Here is a 20622-nt window from a genome sequence, read left to right on the forward strand (position 1 = left end):
ACGCTTCCTTTTCCAAGCAGGATCTATCAAAGTCTTCCTGAAAGTCTGGTCAGTCTTGGAACAAGGGGAAACAGTCTAAGAAGCCTGCGGCAGACTCCAAGTCAGCATGAAGGATCGGCCCCCGATCCAGGAATGGATCTAGTAGGGGGCAGACTTTCTCAATTTGCTCAGGCTTGGATAAGAGATGTCCCATACCTGTGGGCCGTGGAAATTGTATCTCAGGGATACAAGATTGAATTCAAGACTTTTCCTCCCAAAGGCAGGTTTCTTCTCTCAAAATGTCCTGTAGACTAGATAAAGAGAGAGGCATTCTTAAATTGTATCAAGGTTCTTTTTAGCCTGAGAGTTATAGTTCCAGTTCCTTCGCAGGAACAAGGTCTGGGATTTTATTCAAATCTGTTTGTGGTTCCCAAGAAAGATGACTTTCAGACCTATTTTAGATCTAAAGTGTTTAAACAAGTTCTTTGGAGTACCGTCCTTCAAGATGGAGACTATACATTCCATTCTTCCTTTGGTTAAAGAGGGTCAGTTTATAACAACCATAGATTTAAAAGATGTGTACCTTCATGTTCCCATTCACCGGGATAATCACAAGTTTCTAAGGTTTGCTTTTTTAGACAATTATTTCCAGTTTGTGGCTCTTCCTTTTGGCATTGCCACAGCTCCCAGAATTTTCTCAAGGGTCCTTGGGGCTCTTTGGCAGAGATCCGGTCTCGGGGCATTGCATTAGTGCCTTATCTGGACGACATTCTGGTTCAGGCGCCGTCTTTTTAACAAGCAAACTCTTATACAGAGATCTTTTTGTCTTTTTTCTTTGTTCCCACGGTTGGAAGGTAAATCTGGGAAAGCGTTCTCTGATTTCAGCCACTAGAGTAGTGTTTTTAGGGACCATAAAAGACTCCCTACTAATGAAGATATTTCTGATGTAGGTCAGAAAAACAAAGATCCTCGACTCTTGTCTTGTCCTTCAGTCCTCTCCGCGGCCATCAGTGGCTCTATGTATGGAGGTAATTGGTCTGGTAGCTTCCATGGACATCATTCGGTTTGCTCAGTTCCATCTCAGACCTCTGCAGTTATGCATGTTAAGGCAATGGAACGGGGACTATGCGGATCTGTCTCCGCAAATAGTTCTGGATCAGACGACAAGAGACTCTCTTCTGTGGTGGTTGTCTCAGGAACACCTCTCCCAGGGAGCTTGCTTTCACAGACCTTCCTGGGTGATCGTGACCACGGATTCCAGCCTTCTAGGTTGGGGAGCAATTTGGGGGTCATTAAAGACTCAAGGTCTTTGGACTTGGGAGGAGTCAGTTCTCCCTATAAACATTCTAGAACTGAGAGCGATTTTCAATGCTCTACTGGCCTGGCCTCAGTTAGCCCGGTTTATCAGGTTCCAGACGTACAACATAACATCGGTGGCGTACATCAACCACCAGGAGGGAACTCAGAGTTCCTTGGCCATGACAGAGGTTAATCCAGTGGGCGGAGTCTCACAACTGTTGTCTTTCTGCGATCCACATCCCAGGAGTGGACAATTGGGAGGCGGGTTTTCAGAGCCAACAGACCTTTCATCCGGGGAATGTGGGATCTCCATCCAGAAGTATTTTCCAGTTTAATCCTTAATTGGGGGAAGCCAGAACTGGATCTCATGGCTTCTCGACAGAATGCCAAGCTTCTGAGGTACGATGTGAGGTCAAGGGATCCACAGGCTTTCTTGATAGATGCTCTGGCGGTCCCTTGGAATTTCCGTCTAGCATATATATTTCCTCCGTTCGCTCTCCTGCCATGAGTCATTGCTCGGATCAAGCAGGAGAGGGCGTCAGTGATTCTCATAGTGCCGGCGTGGCCTCACAGGATCTGGTATGCAGATCTAGTGGAAATGTCGTCTCTACCTCCGTGGAGACTCCCTCTGAGGAAGGACCTTCTACTTCAGGGTCCTTTTCTTCATCCTAATCTTGTTTCTCTGAAACTGATTGCTTGCAGATTGAACGGTTGATTTTATCTATGCTTGGGTTTTCAGAGTCGGTCATTGAGACCATGATTCAGGCTCGTAAGCATGTGACAAGAAAGATTTACTATAAGATATGGCATAAATATCTGTATTGGTGTGAATCCAGAGGCTACTCTTGGAGTAGAGTCAGGATTCCTAGGATTTTGTCTTTTCTCCAGGAGGGTCTGGAGAAGGGTTTGTCAGCTAGTACTCTGAAAGGTCAGTTTTCTGCGTGGTCTATTTTGTTGCATAAGCGTTTGGCGGATGCGCCAGATGTGCAATCTTTTGGTCAGGCCTTCATTTGGAACAGGCCTGTGTTTAAGCCTGTTACTCCTCCCTGGAGTCTTAACCTTGTTCTTAGAGTTGTACAGCGGGCTCCATTTGAACCTATGCGTTCCTTAGATATGAAGATGTTAAGATGTTAGGTTTTGTTTCTTGTTGCTATTTCTTCTGCTCGGAGAGTTTCAGAACTCTTAGCTCTGCAGTTTGATTCTCCTTATCTTATTTTTCATTCTGATAAGGTGGTTCTACGTACTAAATTAGGCTTCCTACCTAAGGTTGTTTAAAACAAGAATATTAATCAGGAGATTGTGGTTCCTTCTTTGTGTCCTAATCTTTCTTCTCCTAAGGAGCATTTGTTGCACAACCTAGATGTTGTGCGTGAATTGACGTTCTATCTTCAGGCGACTAAGGACTTTCGTCAGTCTTCTGCTTTGTTTGTTTTTCTGGGAAGCGCAAGGGTCAGAAAGCTACGGCTACTTCTCTTTGGCTAGGGAGTATTATTCATTTGGCCTATGAGACAGCAACCTCCTGAAAGAATCACTGCTCATTCCTCGAGGGCTTTTTCTTCTTGGGCATTTAAAAATTAAGCTTCTGTGGAACAGATTTGCAAGGCTGCAACTTGGTCCACTTTGCATACTTTTTTCAAAGTTTTATAAATTTGATACATTGGAGGCATCTTTTGGTAGAAGGATTCTTCAGGCATTGGTGCCTTCTGTTTAGGTCTACCTGTCTAATCCCTCCCTTATCATCTGTGTCCTCTAGCTTAGGTATTGATTCCCAACAGTAATTAATGATTCCGTGGACTCATCGTGTCATTAGAAAGAAAACAAAATTTATGCTTACCTGATAAATTTATTTATTTCTTGACACATTGAGTCCACCGCCCTCCCTGTTTATCAGACAGTTTTTGTTATATAAACCTCAGGCACCTCTGCACCTTGTGCTATTTCCCTTTTCTACTTTCCTTCAGTCGAATGACTGGGGTTTGTGGGAAGGGAAGTGATACTTAACAGCTTTCATGTGGTGCTCTTTGCTGCCTCCTGCTGGCCAGGAGACATAAGGGAAGACAATCCTCTAATTTTCTTTCCTTTCATTCGGACAAATCCCAGAGAACTGAGTGACATATACATCAGCTTTGCTGTAGTGCTCTTTGCCTCCTCCTGCTGGCCAGGAGTGATATTCTCACTAGTAATTGATGATTCCGTGGACTCACCATATCCAAAATAAATACATTTATCAGGCAAGCATAAATTATGTTTCTCTTGTTAAGTGTATCCAGTCCACGGATCATCCATTACTTGTGGGATATTCTCCTTCCCAACAGGAAGTTGCAAGAGGATCACCCACAGCAGAGCTGCTATATAGCTCCTCCCCTCACTGCCATATCCAGTCATTCTCTTGCAACTCTCAACTAAGATGGAGGTAGTAAGAGGACTGTGGTGTTTTATACTTAGTTTATTTCTTCAATCAAAAGTTTGTTATTTTTAAATGGTACCGGAGTTTACTGTTTATCTCAGGCAGTATTTGGAAGAAGAATCTGCCTGCGTTTTCTATGATCTTAGCATAAGTAACTAAGATCCTTTGCTGTTCTCACATATTCTGAGGAGTGAGGTAACTTCAGAGGGGGAATAGCGTGCAGGTTTTCCTGTAATAAGGTATGTGCAGTTAAAATACTTTTCTAGGGATGGAATTTGCTAGAAAATGCTGCTGATACCAAAGTAATGTAAGTAAAGCCTTAAATGCAGTGATAGCGACTGGTATCAGGCTTATTAATAGAGATACATACTCTTATAAAAGTGTATTTTAAAACGTTTGCTGGCATGTTTGGTGATAAAAATTATTGGGGCCTATTTTTTTCCACATGGCTGGCTTGAATTTTGCCTAGAAACAGTTCCCTGAGGCTTCCCACTGTTGTAATATGAGTGGGAGGGGCCTATTTTAGCGGGGGGGGTTTTCACAGCAAAAATTACAAACACAGACATCCAGCTTCTTCCTGCATGATCCAGGACTTCTCTGAAGGGCTCAAAAGGCTTCAAAAGTCGTATTGAGGGAGGTAAAAAGCCACAGTAGAGCTGTGGCAGTTGTGACTGTTTAAAAAACGTTTTTGTCATTTGTTATTCCGTTTTTGGTATTAAGGGGTTAATCATCCATTTGCAAGTGGGTGCAATGCTCTGCTAACTTATTACATACACTGTAAAAATTTTGTTAGTGTAACTGCATTTTTTCACTGTTATTTCAAAATTTGGGAAAATTTGTGTTTCTTAAAGGCGCAGTAACGTTTTTTATATTGCTTGTAAACTTGTTTTAAAGTGTTTTCCAAGCTTGCTAGTCTCATTGCTAGTCTGTTTAAACATGTCTGACACAGAGGAACCTACTTGTTCATTATGTTTGAAAGCCATGATGGAGCCCCATAGGAGAATGTGTACTAAATGTATTGATTTCACCTTAAACAGTAAAGATCAGTCTTTATCTATAAAAGAATTATCACCAGAGGGTTCTGTCAAGGGGGAAGTTATGCCGACTAACTCTCCCCACGTGTCAGACCCTTCGCCTCCCGCTCAGGGGACGTACGCTAATATGGCGCCAATTACATCAGGGACGCCCATAGCGATTACCTTGCAGGACATGGCTGCAATCATGAATAATACCCTGTCAGAGGTATTATCTAGATTGCCTGAATTAAGAGGCAAGCGCGATAGCTCTGGGGTTAGGAGAGATACAGAGCGCGCAAATGCTGTTAGAGCCATGTCTGATACTGCGTCACAGTATGCAGAACATGAGGACGGAGAGCTTCAGTCTGTGGGTGACATCTCTGACTCGGGGAAACCTGATTCAGAGATTTCTAATTTTAAATTTAAGGTTGAGAACCTCCGTGTATTGCTTGGGGAGGTATTAGCTGCTCTGAATGACTGTAACACAGTTGCAATTCCAGAGAAATTGTGTAGGCTGGATAGATACTATGCGGTGCCGGTGTGTACTGACGTTTTTCCTATACCTAAAAGGCTTACAGAAATTATTAGCAAGGAGTGGGATAGACCCGGTGTGCCCTTTTCCCCACCTCCTATATTTAGAAAAATGTTTCCAATAGACGCCACTACACGGGACTTATGGCAGACGGTCCCTAAGGTGGAGGGAGCAGTTTCTACTTTAGCAAAGCGTACCACTATCCCGATTGAGGACAGTTGTGCTTTTTCAGATCCAATGGATAAAAAATTGGAGGGTTACCTTAAGAAAATGTTTATTCAACAAGGTTTTATTTTACAGCCCCTTGCATGCATTGCGCCTGTCACTGCTGCGGCGGCGGCATTCTGGTTTGAGGCCCTGGAAGAGGCCATCCAGACAGCTCCATTGAATGAAATTATTGACAAGCTTAGAACGCTTAAGCTAGCTAACTCATTTGTTTCTGATGCCATTGTTCATTTGACTAAACTAACGGCTAAGAATTCCGGATTCCCAATCTAGGCGCGTAGGGCGCTATGGCTTAAATCCTGGTCAGCTGACGTGACTTCAAAGTCTAAATTACTCAACATTCCTTTCAAGGGGCAGACCTTATTCGGGCCTCGCTTGAAGGAAATTATTGCTGACATTACTGGAGGCAAGGGTCATACCCTTCCTCAGGACAGGGCCAAATCAAAGGCCAAACAGTCTAATTTTCGTGCCTTTTGAAATTTCAAGGCAGGAGCAGCATCAACTTCCTCCGCTTCAAAACAAGAGGGAACTGTTGCTCATTCCAGACAGGCCTGGAAACCTAACCAGTCCTGGAACAAGGGCAAGCAGGCCAGAAAGCCTGCTGCTGCCCCCAAGACAGCATGAAGGAACGGCCCCCTATCCGGAAACGGATCTAGTGGGGGGCAGACTTTCTCTCTTCACCCAGGCGTGGGCAAGAGATGTTCAGGATCCCTGGGCGTTGGAGATCATATCTCAGGGATATCTTCTGGACTTCAAAGCTTCTCCTCCACAAGGGAGATTTCATCTTTCAAGGTTATCAGCAAACCAGATAAAGAAAGAGGCATTCCTAAGCTGTGTGCAAGACCTCCTAGTAATGGGAGTGATCCATCCAGTTCCGCGGACGGAACAAGGACAGGGATTTTATTCAAATCTGTTTGTGGTTCCCAAGAAAGAGGGAACCTTCAGACCAATCTTGGATCTAAAGATCTTAAACAAATTCCTCAGAGTTCCATCATTCAAAATGGAAACTATTCGGACCATCCTACCCATGATCCAAGAGGGTCAGTACATGACCACAGTGGACTTAAAGGATGCCTACCTTCACATACCGATTCACAAAGATCATCATCGGTTCCTAAGGTTTGCCTTTCTAGACAGGCATTACCAATTTGTAGCTCTTCCCTTCGGGTTGGCCACTGCCCCGAGAATTTTTACAAAGGTTCTGGGCTCACTTCTGGCGGTTCTAAGACCGCGAGGCATAGCGGTGGCTCCGTATCTAGACGACATCCTGATACAGGCGTCAAGCTTTCAAATTGCCAAGTCTCATACAGAGATAGTTCTGGCATTTCTGAGGTCGCATGGGTGGAAAGTGAACGTGGAAAAGAGTTCTCTATCACCACTCACAAGAGTCTCCTTCCTAGGGACTCTTATAGATTCTGTAGAGATGAAAATTTACCTGACGGAGTCCAGGTTATCAAAACTTCTAAATGCTTGCCGTGTCCTTCATTCCATTCCACGCCCGTCAGTGGCTGAGTGCATGGAAGTAATCGGCTTAATGGTAGCGGCAATGGACATAGTGCCATTTGCGCGCCTGCATCTCAGACCCCTGCAATTATGCATGCTAAGTCAGTGGAATGGGGATTACTCAGATTTGTCCCCTCTACTAAATCTGGATCAAGAGACCAGAGATTCTCTTCTCTGGTGGCTTTCTCGGGTCCATCTGTCCAAGGGTATGACCTTTCGCAGGCCAGATTGGACGATTGTAACAACAGATGCCAGCCTTCTAGGTTGGGGCACAGTCTGGAACTCCCTGAAGGCTCAGGGATCGTGGACTCAGGAGGAGAAACTCCTCCCAATAAATATTCTGGAGTTAAGAGCAATATTCAATGCTCTTCTAGCTTGGCCTCAGTTAGCAACACTGAGGTTCATCAGATTTCAGTCGGACAACATCACGACTGTGGCTTACATCAACCATCAAGGGGGAACCAGGAGTTCCCTAGCGATGTTAGAAGTCTCAAAGATAATTCGCTGGGCAGAGTCTCACTCTTGCCACCTGTCAGCAATCCACATCCCAGGCGTAGAGAACTGGGAGGCGGATTTTCTAAGTCGTCAGACTTTTCATCCGGGGGAGTGGGAACTCCATCCGGAGGTGTTTGCTCAACTGGTCCATCGTTGGGGCAAACCAGAACTGGATCTCATGGCGTCTCGCCAGAACGCCAAGCTTCCTTGTTACGAATCCAGGTCCAGGGACCCCGGGAGCAATGCTGATAGATGCTCTAGCAGCTCCTTGGTTCTTCAACCTGGCCTATGTGTTTCCACCGTTTCCTCTGCTCCCTCGACTGATTTCCAAAATCAAACAGGAGAGAGCATCAGTGATTCTGATTGCGCCTGCGTTGCCACGCAGGACCTGGTATGCAGACCTAGTGGACATGTCATCTCTTCCACCATGGACTCTGCCTCTGAGGCAGGACCTTCTAATACAAGGTCCTTTCAATCATCCAAATCTAATTTCTCTGAGACTGACTGCATGGAGATTGAACGCTTGATTCTATCAAGGCGTGGCTTCTCCGAGTCAGTCATTGATACCTTAATACAGGCTCGGAAGCCTGTCACCAGGAAAATCTACCATAAGATATGGCGTAAATATCTTTATTGGTGTGAATCCAAGAGTTACTCATGGAGAAAGGTTAGGATTCCTAGGATATTGTCCTTTCTCCAAGAAGGTTTGGACAAAGGCTTATCAGCTAGTTCTTTAAAAGGACAGATCTCTGCTCAGTCTATTCTTTTGCACAAGCGTCTGGCAGAAGTTCCAGACGTCCAGGCATTTTGTCAGGCTTTGGTTAGGATTAAGCCTGTGTTTAAAACTGTTGCTCCCCCGTGGAGCTTAAACTTGGTTCTTAAAGTTCTTCAGGGAGTTCCGTTTGAACCCCTTCATTCCATTGATATTAAACTTTTATCTTGGAAAGTTCTGTTTTTGATGGCTATTTCCTCGGCTCGAAGAGTCTCTGAGTTATCTGCCTTACATTGCGATTCTCCTTATCTGATTTTTCATTCAGACAAGGTAGTTCTGCGTACCAAACCTGGGTTTTTTCCTAAGATGGTTTCTAACAGGAATATCAATCAAGAGATTGTTGTTCCATCATTGTGTCCTAATCCTTCTTCAAAGAAGGAACGTCTTTTGCATAATCTGGACGTAATCCGTGCCTTGCAGTTTTACTTACAGGCTACTAAGATTTTCGTCAAACATCTGCCCTGTTTGTCGTTTACTCTGGACAGAGGAGAGGTCAAAAAGCTTCGGCAACCTCTCTCTCCTTTTGGCTTCGGAGCATAATACGCTTAGCCTATGAGACTGCTGGACAACAGCCCCCTGAAAGGATTACAGCTCATTCTACTAGAGCTGTGGCTTCCACCTGGGCCTTTAAAAATGAGGCCTCTGTTGAACAGATTTGCAAGGCTGCGACTTGGTCTTCGCTTCACACCTTTTCAAAATTTTACAAATTTGACACTTTTGCTTCTTCAGAGGCTGTTTTTGGGAGAAAGGTTCTACAGGCAGTGGTTCCTTCCGTTTAAGTTCCTGCCTTGTCCCTCCCATCATCCGTGTACTTTAGCTTTGGTATTGGTATCCCACAAGTAATGGATGATCCGTGGACTGGATACACTTAACAAGAGAAAACATAATTTATGCTTACCTGATAAATTTATTTCTCTTGTAGTGTATCCAGTCCACGGCCTGCCCTGTCCTTTTAAGGCAGGTCTAAATTTTAATTAAACTACAGTCACCACTGCACCCTATGGTTTCTTCTTTCTCGTCTTGTTTCGGTCGAATGACTGGATATGGCAGTGAGGGGAGGAGCTATATAGCAGCTCTGCTGTGGGTGATCCTCTTGCAACTTCCTGTTGGGAAGGAGAATATCCCACAAGTAATGGATGATCCGTGGACTGGATACACTACAAGAGAAATAAATGTATCAGGTAAGCATAAATTATGTTTTTCTCACTGGGAGTGGTTGTCTATCTTCCATACATATCTGTTGTGGTTAACAAATAAAAGGGACTTCTCGTCCTTGCTAGACCTAAAGTGTCTCATCAGTACCATCCTTCAAATGGAGATTATTGGTTCCATGCTTTCCTGGGTGCAAGAGGGTCAGCATAATGACTATAGACTGGATGGATGCGTATATCATGTTCCCATCCACAGGGATCATCAAGTTCATGAGCTTTGCCTTTTTAGACAAGCCTTTTCAGTCTGTGGCTTCTTTGGTTGGCCTTGCCTCAGTCTCCAGAATCTTCTCTAAGTTCTGGGGGCTCCTTGACAAGGATTAGGTCTCAGGAATTGTAGCGACGACCTACCTGGATATTGGTTTAGATGCCATATTTGAAGAAGCTATCTCTCTTTTAGAGATGAATGATAAAGAAAGAAGGCGCCACCATAGTGCACAATCAGATGTGTATAACACGCCAGTTAAAAAAGTAAGACCGTACTTACAAGCTGTCAGACACTTGAGAAGTGTCACAAACGCCTTCTGGACTATTAATCGAGTCGTCCAGCTAACTCCCACTGGTAGATCTCAGAAGTCCTCTGATGTCCTCTGGAGTGTGAGGGTCGTGGTGGCAGACAAAAAATCAGCGCCCAGCAATGGCAATTACCACAGAGCCGGCTTGAACTTATACTATCCACTCTAGGTGTAGATACAATGTATCAGATGGATAGATAGAAAGAATAAATAAAAGATACTTCGTGGCAAAAGTCTTGTAAAAACATACAGACTTTATTTGGGGTACATAAGCACAACGTTTCTCGGTCTCTCCTGACCGTTTCCTCAGGTGCACCTGAGGAAACGGTCAGGAGAGACCGAGAAACGTTGCACCTGAGGAAACGGTCAGGAGAGACCGAGAAACGTTGTGCTTATGTACCCCAAATAAAGTCTGTATGTTTTTACAAGACTTTTGCCACGAAGTATCTTTTATTTATTCTTTCTATCTATCCATCTGATACATTGTATCTACACCTAGAGTGGATAGTATAAGTTCAAGCCGGCTCTGTGGTAATTGCCATTGCTGGGCGCTGTTTTTTTGTCTGCCACCACGACCCTCACACTCCAGAGGACATCAGAGGACTTCTGAGATCTACCAGTGGGAGTTAGCTGGACGACTCGATTAATAGTCCAGAAGGCGTTTGTGACACTTCTCAAGTGTCTGACAGCTTGTAAGTACGGTCTTACTTTTTTAACTGGCGTGTTATACACATCTGATTGTGCACTATGGTGGCGCCTTCTTTCTTTATCATTCATTTCTGCAGAACATAACATCTTGGGACACCGACAAGAAATTCGAAGAAGCAGCTTGCCACCCGCTCCAGATTTCTGGATTTGGAATTGGACTAAATGAACTGTCCATTATAACGACCCCTTCACTTGTATCTATGGTTTGATTGAACTGGGTTTACAACCACATTGTTTTTCATTTGTCACTTTTGTTTTTACATATATAGGCGTTTTTACTTTGATGCACTATATGTTCATAGATCCACTATATGTTCATAGATTTCCTATATATAGGTATTTGGCGCACTGATTTTTTTCTATATAGCTCTTTTAGAGATACTGTTGTCCTTTCTTGTTCTTACAGATGGAAAGTGATTCTGGATAAGAGTTATCTGGTTCTATCTAAGAGGGTAGTTTTCCAGGGCTCCAAATAGTACCCTTTTTCTAGTCTGCAGTCTGCCGTTAGGCTTCAGTGACTCTGGTATGGGGGAATTGGTCTCATGTTCACTTCCATGGACATCATTCCCTTTGCTTATTTCCATTCCGAGTTTTGCAGTTTTGCATGCTCAGTCTATCACAGGAATCTTTCAGATCAGTCTCAAAGGATGGATCTAGATCAGTCGACTGGAGACGCTCTCACGTGGTGGGTGCATCTGTCTCAGGGCAGATGCTTCCGGAAAACTTTATGGTCAAAGAATCCTCAGTGGCTTCCTTTATCATTAGGGAGTTTCCTCAGCCAGGAAGAACGTGGCTCGGATTGTTCGGTGGGCTGAAGCCCGCAATTACTTTTATATGCCATGCACGTTCCAGGAGTGGTTTCTGGGGATCCGTCTTCCTGAGCAGATAGACATTTTGTCCCGGGGAGTGGGCTCTCCATCCCGAGGTTTTCTCTTGGTTCACCCTTCCATGGGGGGTGCCGGAGCTGAATCTGTTAGCGTCTCATCAATTTTATAGGTATGCTCTAGGTCCAGAGCTCTGCAGGCCGCTCTGATAGATACTCTATAAGGGGTTTCAGTCTAGCATACCTATTTTACTCCATTTGCACAAGTGATTGCTTGTATCAAGCAGATAAAAACGTTGGTAAGTCTATTATCCTCTGCCTGGTTTCACAGGATCTGGTTGTCAGAACTAGTGAAGGTGTCATCTCTTCCGACTGGAGGTGGTCTTAGGTGCTAAGGTGTCCGGTTTTTCAGTTCAGGCCTGTCGAGTGCTCTGGCTGAAGTCCTGGTCTGCGGACATGACTTCTAAGTCCAGACTTCTCTCCCTCCCTTTTAAGGGAAAGAATTGATTTGGTCCAGGCCTGGACACCATTATCTCCACTGTTACAGGGGGCAAGGGTGTCTTCCTACCACAGGATAAAAAGAACAAGTGTAAGGGACAAAGTTCTAATTTTTGTTCCTTTCGTTCTGATAAATCCCGACGACACCAGCCCTCCGCTAAGCCTGAGCAAACCAAGAGTACTTGGTAACCGGTTTAGTCCTGGAATAAATCCAAGCAAAGCAAGAAGCCCGGCGAGAATAAATCTGCATGAAGGGGTGGCCCCGATCCGGCGCTGGATCGTGTAGGGGGCAGACTGTCGCTTTTTTAAGACGCTTGGTTCAGGGACGTGCAGGAACCATGGATCTTGGAGGTCATAGCTCAGGGATGCAAGATAGGTTTCAAGTCTCATCCACCCAAGGGCAGATTTCTCCTCTCAAGCCTGTCTTCCAGACCAGAAAAGAAGGAAGCCTTTCTGGGGTGTGTGCTCGATCTGTCCTCCTTAGGGGTCATTGTCCCGGTACCTATCACAGAAAGAGGTTTGGGATACTATTCAAACCTTTTCGTGGTCCCAAAGAAGGAGGGAAATTTTCGCCCGATCCTGGACCTAAAGTGCTTAAACAAATGTCTAAACGTCCCCTCATTCAAGATGGAGACTATAAGGTCCATCCTCTTCAGGAAAGGCAGTTGATGACCACTATAGATCTGAAGGATGCTTACTTCACGTTCCAATCCACAGGAATCACTTCCAGTTTCTAAGGTTTGCATTCCTGAACCAGCACTTCCAGTTCACTGCACTTCCGTTTGGTCTAGCTACTGTTCTAAGAATTTTTACGATGGTTCTAGGCGCTCTTCTAGCCATTGCCAGAACCCGGGGTATAGCAGTAGCTCCTTACTTGGACAATATTCTGGTACAAGCACCATCTTTTCGTCTGGCGGAGAACCATTCGGAAACTCTTCTCTCTCTTCTTCTCATGGATGGAAGATAAACATAGAAAATAGTTCTCTTATTCCAAGCACCAGGGTAGAATTCCTGGGTACTATAATAGACTCCATATCCATGAGGATATTTCTAATGGACCAGAGATGTTGCAAGCTTGCATCGGACATAAACTTCCTTAGAGGATTACGGCTCATTCTACTAGAGCAGTGACTTCCTCTTGGGCCTTTAAGAACGAGGCCTCTATTGATCAGATTTGTAAGGCGGCAACCTGGTCCTCCTTGCACACTTTTTATACATTTTAAGTTTGATGTTTTTTCTTCGGCTGATGCAGCTTTCGGAAGAACGGTTTTGCAGGCTGTGGTGCCCTCAGATTAGGGTCCGTCTCTCTTGTTGTCCCTCCCGTTATCATTCAGTGACCTCTAGAGCTTGGGTATGTTACCCAACAGTAAAGAATGATGCCGTGGACTCTCCTTATATTAAGAAGGAAAACATAAATTATGCTTACCAGTTAATTTCATTTCCTTCTGTATAAGGAGAGTCCACGGCCCCCCACCCGTGTTCTCCGAGGGGCGGCCCTCTAAATTTTATTTTTCTTATGGCACCATTTATACCCTGATATTTCTCCTACTGTTCCTTGTTCCCTCCGCAGAATGACTGTGGGATGGGGGGAGTGGGAGAGGTATTTAATCCTTTGGCTGGGGTGTCTTTGCCTCCTCCTGGTGGCCAGGTTCAGTATTTCCCAACAGTAAGGAATGATGCCGTGGACTCTCATTATACAGAAGGAAATGAAATTATCTGGTAAGCATAATTTATGTTTTTCTTGATTACTTTCCACAAAAAAATATACTTTTGGTGTTACTATTAGCCTGTGGAATAAGTTTGGCACTTATGAGTTAAGAGACTCTGAATTTTTTTTCTCCAAATATAGGACTCACTCTGGCTGCAGTGTCTAAAAGCAACTCTTGTTGTCAATCTCAGTCAAGGGTGGAATTATTTAATAACTGCAATTTAGCATGTTGTACAGTCTAACTTGGCTTTGATTAATTGGGGGCTAATGGTCAATTCACTATTCGGGTTGTGTCTGTGATAACGGGTAGAAGACAATCTAAGTTTTAGATGTTGATACTAAGAAAATGTTACCTGGACATTTTTTACTAGTCCATGCCTCTTAGGAAAAAAAGGAAATAGGATTTGTAGTTCTACTTTTATATGTACAGGGAGTGCAGAATTATTAGGCAAATGAGTATTTTGACCACATCATCCTCTTTATGCATGTTGTCTTACTCCAAGCTGTATAGGCTTGAAAGCCTACTACCAATTAAGCATATTAGGTGATGTGCATCTCTGTAATGAGAAGGGGTGTGGTCTAATGACATCAACACCCTATATCAGGTGTGCATAATTATTAGGCAACTTCCTTTCCTTTGGCAAAATGGGTCAAAAGAAGGACTTGACAGGCTCAGAAAAGTCAAAAATAGTGAGATATCTTGCAGAGGGATGCAGCACTCTTAAAATTGCAAAGTTTCTGAAGCGTGATCATCGAACAATCAAGCGTTTCATTCAAAATAGTCAACAGGGTCGCAAGAAGCGTGTGGAAAAACCAAGGCGCAAAATAACTGCCCATGAACTGAGAAAATTCAAGTGTGCAGCTGCCAAGATGCCACTTGCCACCAGTTTGGCCATATTTCAGAGCTACAACATCACTGGAGTGCCCAAAAGCACATGGTGTGCAATACTCAGAGACATGGCCAAGGTAAGAAAGGCTGAAAGACGACCACCACTGAACAAGACACACAAGCTGAAACGTCAAGACTGGGCCAAGAAATATCTCAAGACTGATTTTTCTAAGGTTTTATGGACTGATGAAATGAGAGTGAGTCTTGATGGGCCAGATGGATGGGCCCGTGGCTGGATTGGTAAAGGGCAGAGAGCTCCAGTCCGACTCAGACGCCAGCAAGGTGGAGGTGGAGTACTGGTTTGGGCTGGTATCATCAAAGATGAGCTTGTGGGGCCTTTTCGGGTTGAGGATGGAGTCAAGCTCAACTCCCAGTCCTACTGCCAGTTTCTGGAAGACACCTTCTTCAAGCAGTGGTACAGGAAGAAGTCTGCATCCTTCAAGAAAAACATGATTTTCATGCAGAACAATGCTCCATCACACGTGTCCAAGTACTCCACAGCGTGGCTGGCAAGAAAGGGTATAAAAGAAGAAAATCTAATTACATGGCCTCCTTGTTCACCTGATCTGAACCCCATTGAGAACCTGTGGTCCATCATCAAATGTGAGATTTACAAGGAGGGAAAACAGTACACGTCTCTGAACAGTGTCTGGGAGGCTGTGGTTGCTGCTGCACGCAATGTTGATGGTGAACAGATCAAAACACTGACAGAATCCATGGATGGCAGGCTTTTGAGTGTCCTTGCAAAGAAAGATGGCTATATTGGTCACTGATTTGTTTTTGTTTTGTTTTTGAATGTCAGAAATGTATATTTGTGAATGTTGAGATGTTATATTGGTTTCACTGGTAAAAATAAATAATTGAAATGGGTATATATTTGTTTTTTGTTAAGTTGCCTAATAATTATGCACAGTAATAGTCACCTGCACACACAGATATCCCCCTAAAATAGCTAAAACTAAAAACAAACTAAAAACTACTTCCAAAAATATTCAGCTTTGATATTAATGAGTTTTTTGGGTTCATTGAGAACATGGTTGTTGTTCAATAATAAAATTAAACTCCTATATAAAGAGAGTACAGAAGTGATCTTATCAAATATTCCAAGAATTGCTTCTCGGGAGCAGGGAGTGTGAGGGCATATATATTTTGGAACTCCAAGCAATTAAAGGGACAGTCTAGTCCAAAATAAACTGTCATGATTCATTCATTGAATTCATTATTCATTCATTCATGATGGAATTTTTAGTTCAAAGCTAAACCTAGGAGGTTCCTATACTAATTTCTAAGCCCTTGAAGGCCGCCTCTTCTCTCAAGGCATTTTGACAGTTTTTCACCACTAGAGGGTGTTAGTTCACGTGTGTCATATAGATAACATTGTGCTCACGCACATGGAGTTCAGATTAGCCACCTCTGATTGGCTAAAATGCAAGTCAGTCAAAAGAACTGAAATAAGGGGGCAGTTTGCAGAGGATTAGATACAAGATAATCACAGAGGTAAAAAGTGTATTTATATAACTGTGTTGGTTGTGCAAAACTAGGGAATGGGTAATAAAGGGATTATCTATCTTTTTAAATAATACAAATTCTGTTGTAGACTGTCCCTTTAGATCAACTCTTCTTTTTTGGCCCCAGATAAGGATAGAATCCTTCCTTTAGTTTGTCAGACAATGTTACAGCTTTGACTTATATCAATCACCAGGGGGGAACCAGGAGTTCCTTGGTGATGAAGGAATTTCAGAAAATTCTGGATTGGGCAGAGATCCATCATTGTCATATATCTGCTTTTCTTTTTCCTGGAGTGGACAATTGGGAAGCAGATTTTCTTAGTCGTCAGACAACCCATCCAGGGGAATGGTCTCTTCATCCTGATGTATTCAGTCAGATTGTGAATCTTTGGGGCCTACCAGAGATTTAATGGCTTCCAGGTTAAACAACAAACTTCCTCAGAATTTCTCCAGGGATCCAAGGGCTCTGGAGACAGATGCTCTGAGAATACTTTGGACGTTTCGCCTAGCTTATGTGTTTGCTCCTCTTGTTCTGTTATCCAGAGTTACAGCCAAGAGCAGTTAAGAGAATGCATCAGTGATTCTAATTCCTGTAAAACGGCCTTGAAGAGTTTGATTTGCAGATCTAGTTCAGATGTTCAGTTTTCAGCCCTGGCCTCTTCCTTTAAGAAAAGATCTTATGTCCAGATCTGAAATCTCTAAGCTTGATGGAGATTGAACAGATAGTTTTTCGTCAGAGGAATTTCTGAGTCTGTTGTTAATACTCATTTCAGGTTAGGAAACTAGTTACTAGAAGAATCTATTAAAAAGTTTGGAAAGCCTTTATCTCTTGGTGTTCTCTTCATAATTATTCTTGGCATTCTTTTAGGATTCCTAGAATTCTTGAGCTTCTTCAAGATGGATTGCATATAGAGTCTTGCTGCAAGTTCTTTGAGAGGTCAGATTTCTGCTCTTTCTGTTCTTTTTTCTCAGGAAAATTGCTAATCTTCTTTCATCTACTTGAAGAGTGTCTGAGTTGTCTGCACTTTCTTCTGATCCTCCTTATTTGTTTTTTTTAATAAGGATAAGGCTGTTTTGAGTAATTCCTTTGCTTTTCTGCCTAAAGTTGTTTCTTCTGACAATATCATGAGGGACATTGTGGTTCCTTCCCTTTGTCATAATCCTAAGAATTCTTCTGAACCTTAATGTTGTTCGGGCTCTGAACTAGTATCTTGAGGTTACTAAAGATTTGAGACAGACTTCCGATTTGTTTGTTCATTTTTCTGGTAAGTGCAGGGGGCAGAAGGCAGAATCTGTTGGATTAAGCGTATCACAGCTAATTCTACGTACTCTGTAGCCATTTGCTGTGCATTTAAGAATGAGGCTTCTTGCATACTTTTACTAAATTCTACGATTTTTATGTTTTTGCTTCATCTGAAGCTGCTTTTGGTAGGAAAGTTGTTCAAGCAGTTGCTTCTGTCTACGCCTCAGTTTTCTGTTTTTAAATGGCATTTATAACATGATTATAAGAATGATTTTTCTGTTTAAACATCCTTTTTTCTTTTGCTAAAAGGATGTTTATCCCTCCCTTCTTTTCTTCCATTACTCTTGGGCCTCTGCAACAGCTTGGGTATTAGTTCCCAGGAGTAATGGATTGTGGACTCTCTATCACATATATGGGGGGGAAAAAAATGATACCTGATAAATTCCTTTCATGGTGATAAGAGGCCACGAAACCCCGCCATGATTTTTTGAAATGATTTACTTATTTATTTTTACCCATTTCCTCTATTTTGCTCTGTTTCATTCTCACCTCTGTCAGGTTGGCTATATGTCAGACTGATTACTATAGAGGTGGGAGCGTTTATATAGAGCCCTGAGATTTGCCTCCTCCTAGTGGCAGGAAAGATAATTCCCAGGAGTAATCATATCACCATGAATGAAAGTAATATATCAGGTAAGATATAAATTATGTTTTTCTTAAAAATAATACCTGTAAAGCAGCAGTGTAGATGTATGCATAGTTCATAGAATTGCAGCTGACAGTGAAAAGATGTTGTCCACACTTAACGGGTTCATAAAAAAAAAAAAAAATTGCAGTCACTACTGTAGATATAGGAACATTCTGATTGGTGAAGTTTTTCACTGGCAGTTTCTAACTCTTTGCAAATACCAGAAACCAGGGTACCTGCTGCTCCTAAAATTGTACTGCTAAGTCCAAATATATTGGATAATTCTACATACATTTATATTTATATATATATATATACCTGTGTATATATATAATTCTCCACTGGCTCCTAAAATGTATATAGGGCCCCCTAATATTCTGGATGGTGCCTGCATTTCATACAAATGTATTAAACCCTGGTCTATGCTTACTACTGTGCATGGCTTTGCATAGATGTTTTTTTATCTGGGCCTAATAGGGATGGTTGTTCTCTTCCAGTCTGTCATTCAAGTCTCACTGATACTCTGTTCAAGTCTTGTACATTAACCTTTATTTGTAATTTTTATTTCTCAGATATTGAAAACCTTGGTCGGTGGCATATCTAAACCAATCACCTGTAAAATCCGCATCCTTCCTTCGGTGAGATCTTTTTTTCTCTACTTTTTTCCCCATTGCCTCCCCCTTCTACCAAGTCCAATAATAAAATCTGTCAGAACCCCCCCCCCTTCTTTTCTGCCTTTATGAGCCACCTCTGTAGCTCTTTCTTGTATTTAGGTACCCTTAGTGTTTGTTTGTTTTTTAAAGCTTAAAGGGACATTATACACTCATTTTTTCTTTGCATAAATGTTTTGTAGATGATCTATTTATATAGCCCATAAAGTTTTAGTTTTTTTAAAAAAATGTATAGTTTTGCTTATTTTTAAATAACATTGCTCTGATTTTCAGACCCCTAACCAAGCCCCCCAAAGTTTTATGTGAATACCGTCAGCTACCTTCTCGAGCTTGCTTCTGTTTGTGTAAAGGGTCTTTTCATATGCAAAAGCAGGGGGAGGAGGGAGTGTCTTATTTCCCACTTGCAGTGGGCTTTCCAACTACCTTTTCAACAGAGCTAAAATGAGAGATTCTAAGTCAGTTTTTAAATAGTTTTATACTGGATTTTTATATCAGTATCTGTGCATCGTATTTCTTTCATGTAATTAGCAAGAGTCCATGAGCTAGTGACGTATGGGATATACATTCCTACCAGGAGGGGCAAAGTTTCCCAAACCTCAAAATGCCTATAAATACACCCCTCACCACACCCACAATTCAGTTTTACAAACTTTGCCTCCTATGGAGGTGGTGAAGTAAGTTTGTGCTAGATTCTACGTTGATATGCGCTCCGCAGCAAGTTGGAGCCCGGTTTTCCTCTCAGCGTGCAGTGAATGTCAGAGGGATGTGAGGAGAGTATTGCCTATTTGAATGCAGTGAACTCCTTCTACGGGGTCTATTTCATAGGTTCTCTGTTATCGGTCGTAGAGATTCATCTCTTACCTCCCTTTTCAGATCGACGATATACTCTTATTTATATACCATTACCTCTGTTGATTCTCGTTTCAGTACTGGTTTGGCTTTCTACAAACATGTAGATGAGTGTCCTGGGGTAAGTAAATCTTATTTTCTGTGACACTCTAAGCTATGGTTGGGCACTTTGTTTATAAAGTTCTAAATATATGTATTCAAACATTTATTTGCCTTGACTCAGAATGTTCAACATTCCTTATTTTCAGACAGTCAGTTTCATATTTGGGATAATGCATTTAAATCAATCATTTTTTCTTACCTTAAAAAATTTGACTCTTTTTTCCCTGTGGGCTGTTAGGCTCGCGGGGGCTGAAAATGCTTCATTTTATTGCGTCATTCTTGGCGCGGACTTTTTTGGCGCAAAAAATCTTTTCCGTTTCCGGCGTCATACGTGTCGCCGGAAGTTGCGTCATTTTTTGACGTTCTTTTGTGCCAAAAATGTCGGCGTTCCGGATGTGGCGTCATTTTTGGCGCCAAAAGCATTTAGGCGCCAAATAATGTGGGCGTCTTATTTGGCGCTAAAAAAATATGGGCGTCGCTTTTGTCTCCACATTATTTAAGTCTCATTTTTCATTGCTTCTGGTTGCTAGAAGCTTGTTCTTTGGCATTTTTTCCCATTCCTGAAACTGTCATTTAAGGAATTTGATCAGTTTTGCTTTATATGTTGTTTTTTCTCTTACATATTGCAAGATGTCTCACGTTGCATCTGAGTCAGAAGATACTTCAGGAAAATCGCTGTCTAGTGCTGGAACTACCAAAGCTAAGTGTATCTGCTGTAAACTTTTGGTAGCTATTCCTCCGGCTGTTGTTTGTATTAATTGTCATGACAAACTTGTTAATGCAGATAATATTTCCTTTAGTAATGTACCATTGCCTGTTGCTGTTCCTTCAACATCTAAGGTGCAGAATGTTCCTGATAACATAAGAGATTTTGTTTCTGAATCCATCAAGAAGGCTATGTCTGTTATTTCTCCTTCTGGTAAACATAAAAAATCTTTTAAAACTTCTCTCTCTACAGATGAATTTTTAAATGAACATCATCAT

At 42.5% G+C, this 20622-nt stretch overlaps 1 protein-coding gene across 2 annotated transcripts in view; it reads left to right on the forward strand.

Annotated features, from left to right (window-relative positions):
- The window catches only part of DUS2 (dihydrouridine synthase 2), a 438383-nt gene that overhangs the window by 290315 nt on the left and 127446 nt on the right, over positions 1-20622 (forward strand). For both annotated transcript variants that reach the window (XM_053699495.1, XM_053699494.1), the window contains exon 8: positions 18589-18654. In XM_053699495.1, the coding sequence (XP_053555470.1) occupies positions 18589-18654 (66 nt within the window). The remainder of the gene's footprint in view (positions 1-18588; positions 18655-20622) is intronic.

The sequence above is a fragment of the Bombina bombina genome, chromosome 1, assembly GCF_027579735.1.
Source record: "Bombina bombina isolate aBomBom1 chromosome 1, aBomBom1.pri, whole genome shotgun sequence".
Taxonomy (NCBI): Eukaryota; Metazoa; Chordata; class Amphibia; order Anura; family Bombinatoridae; genus Bombina; species Bombina bombina.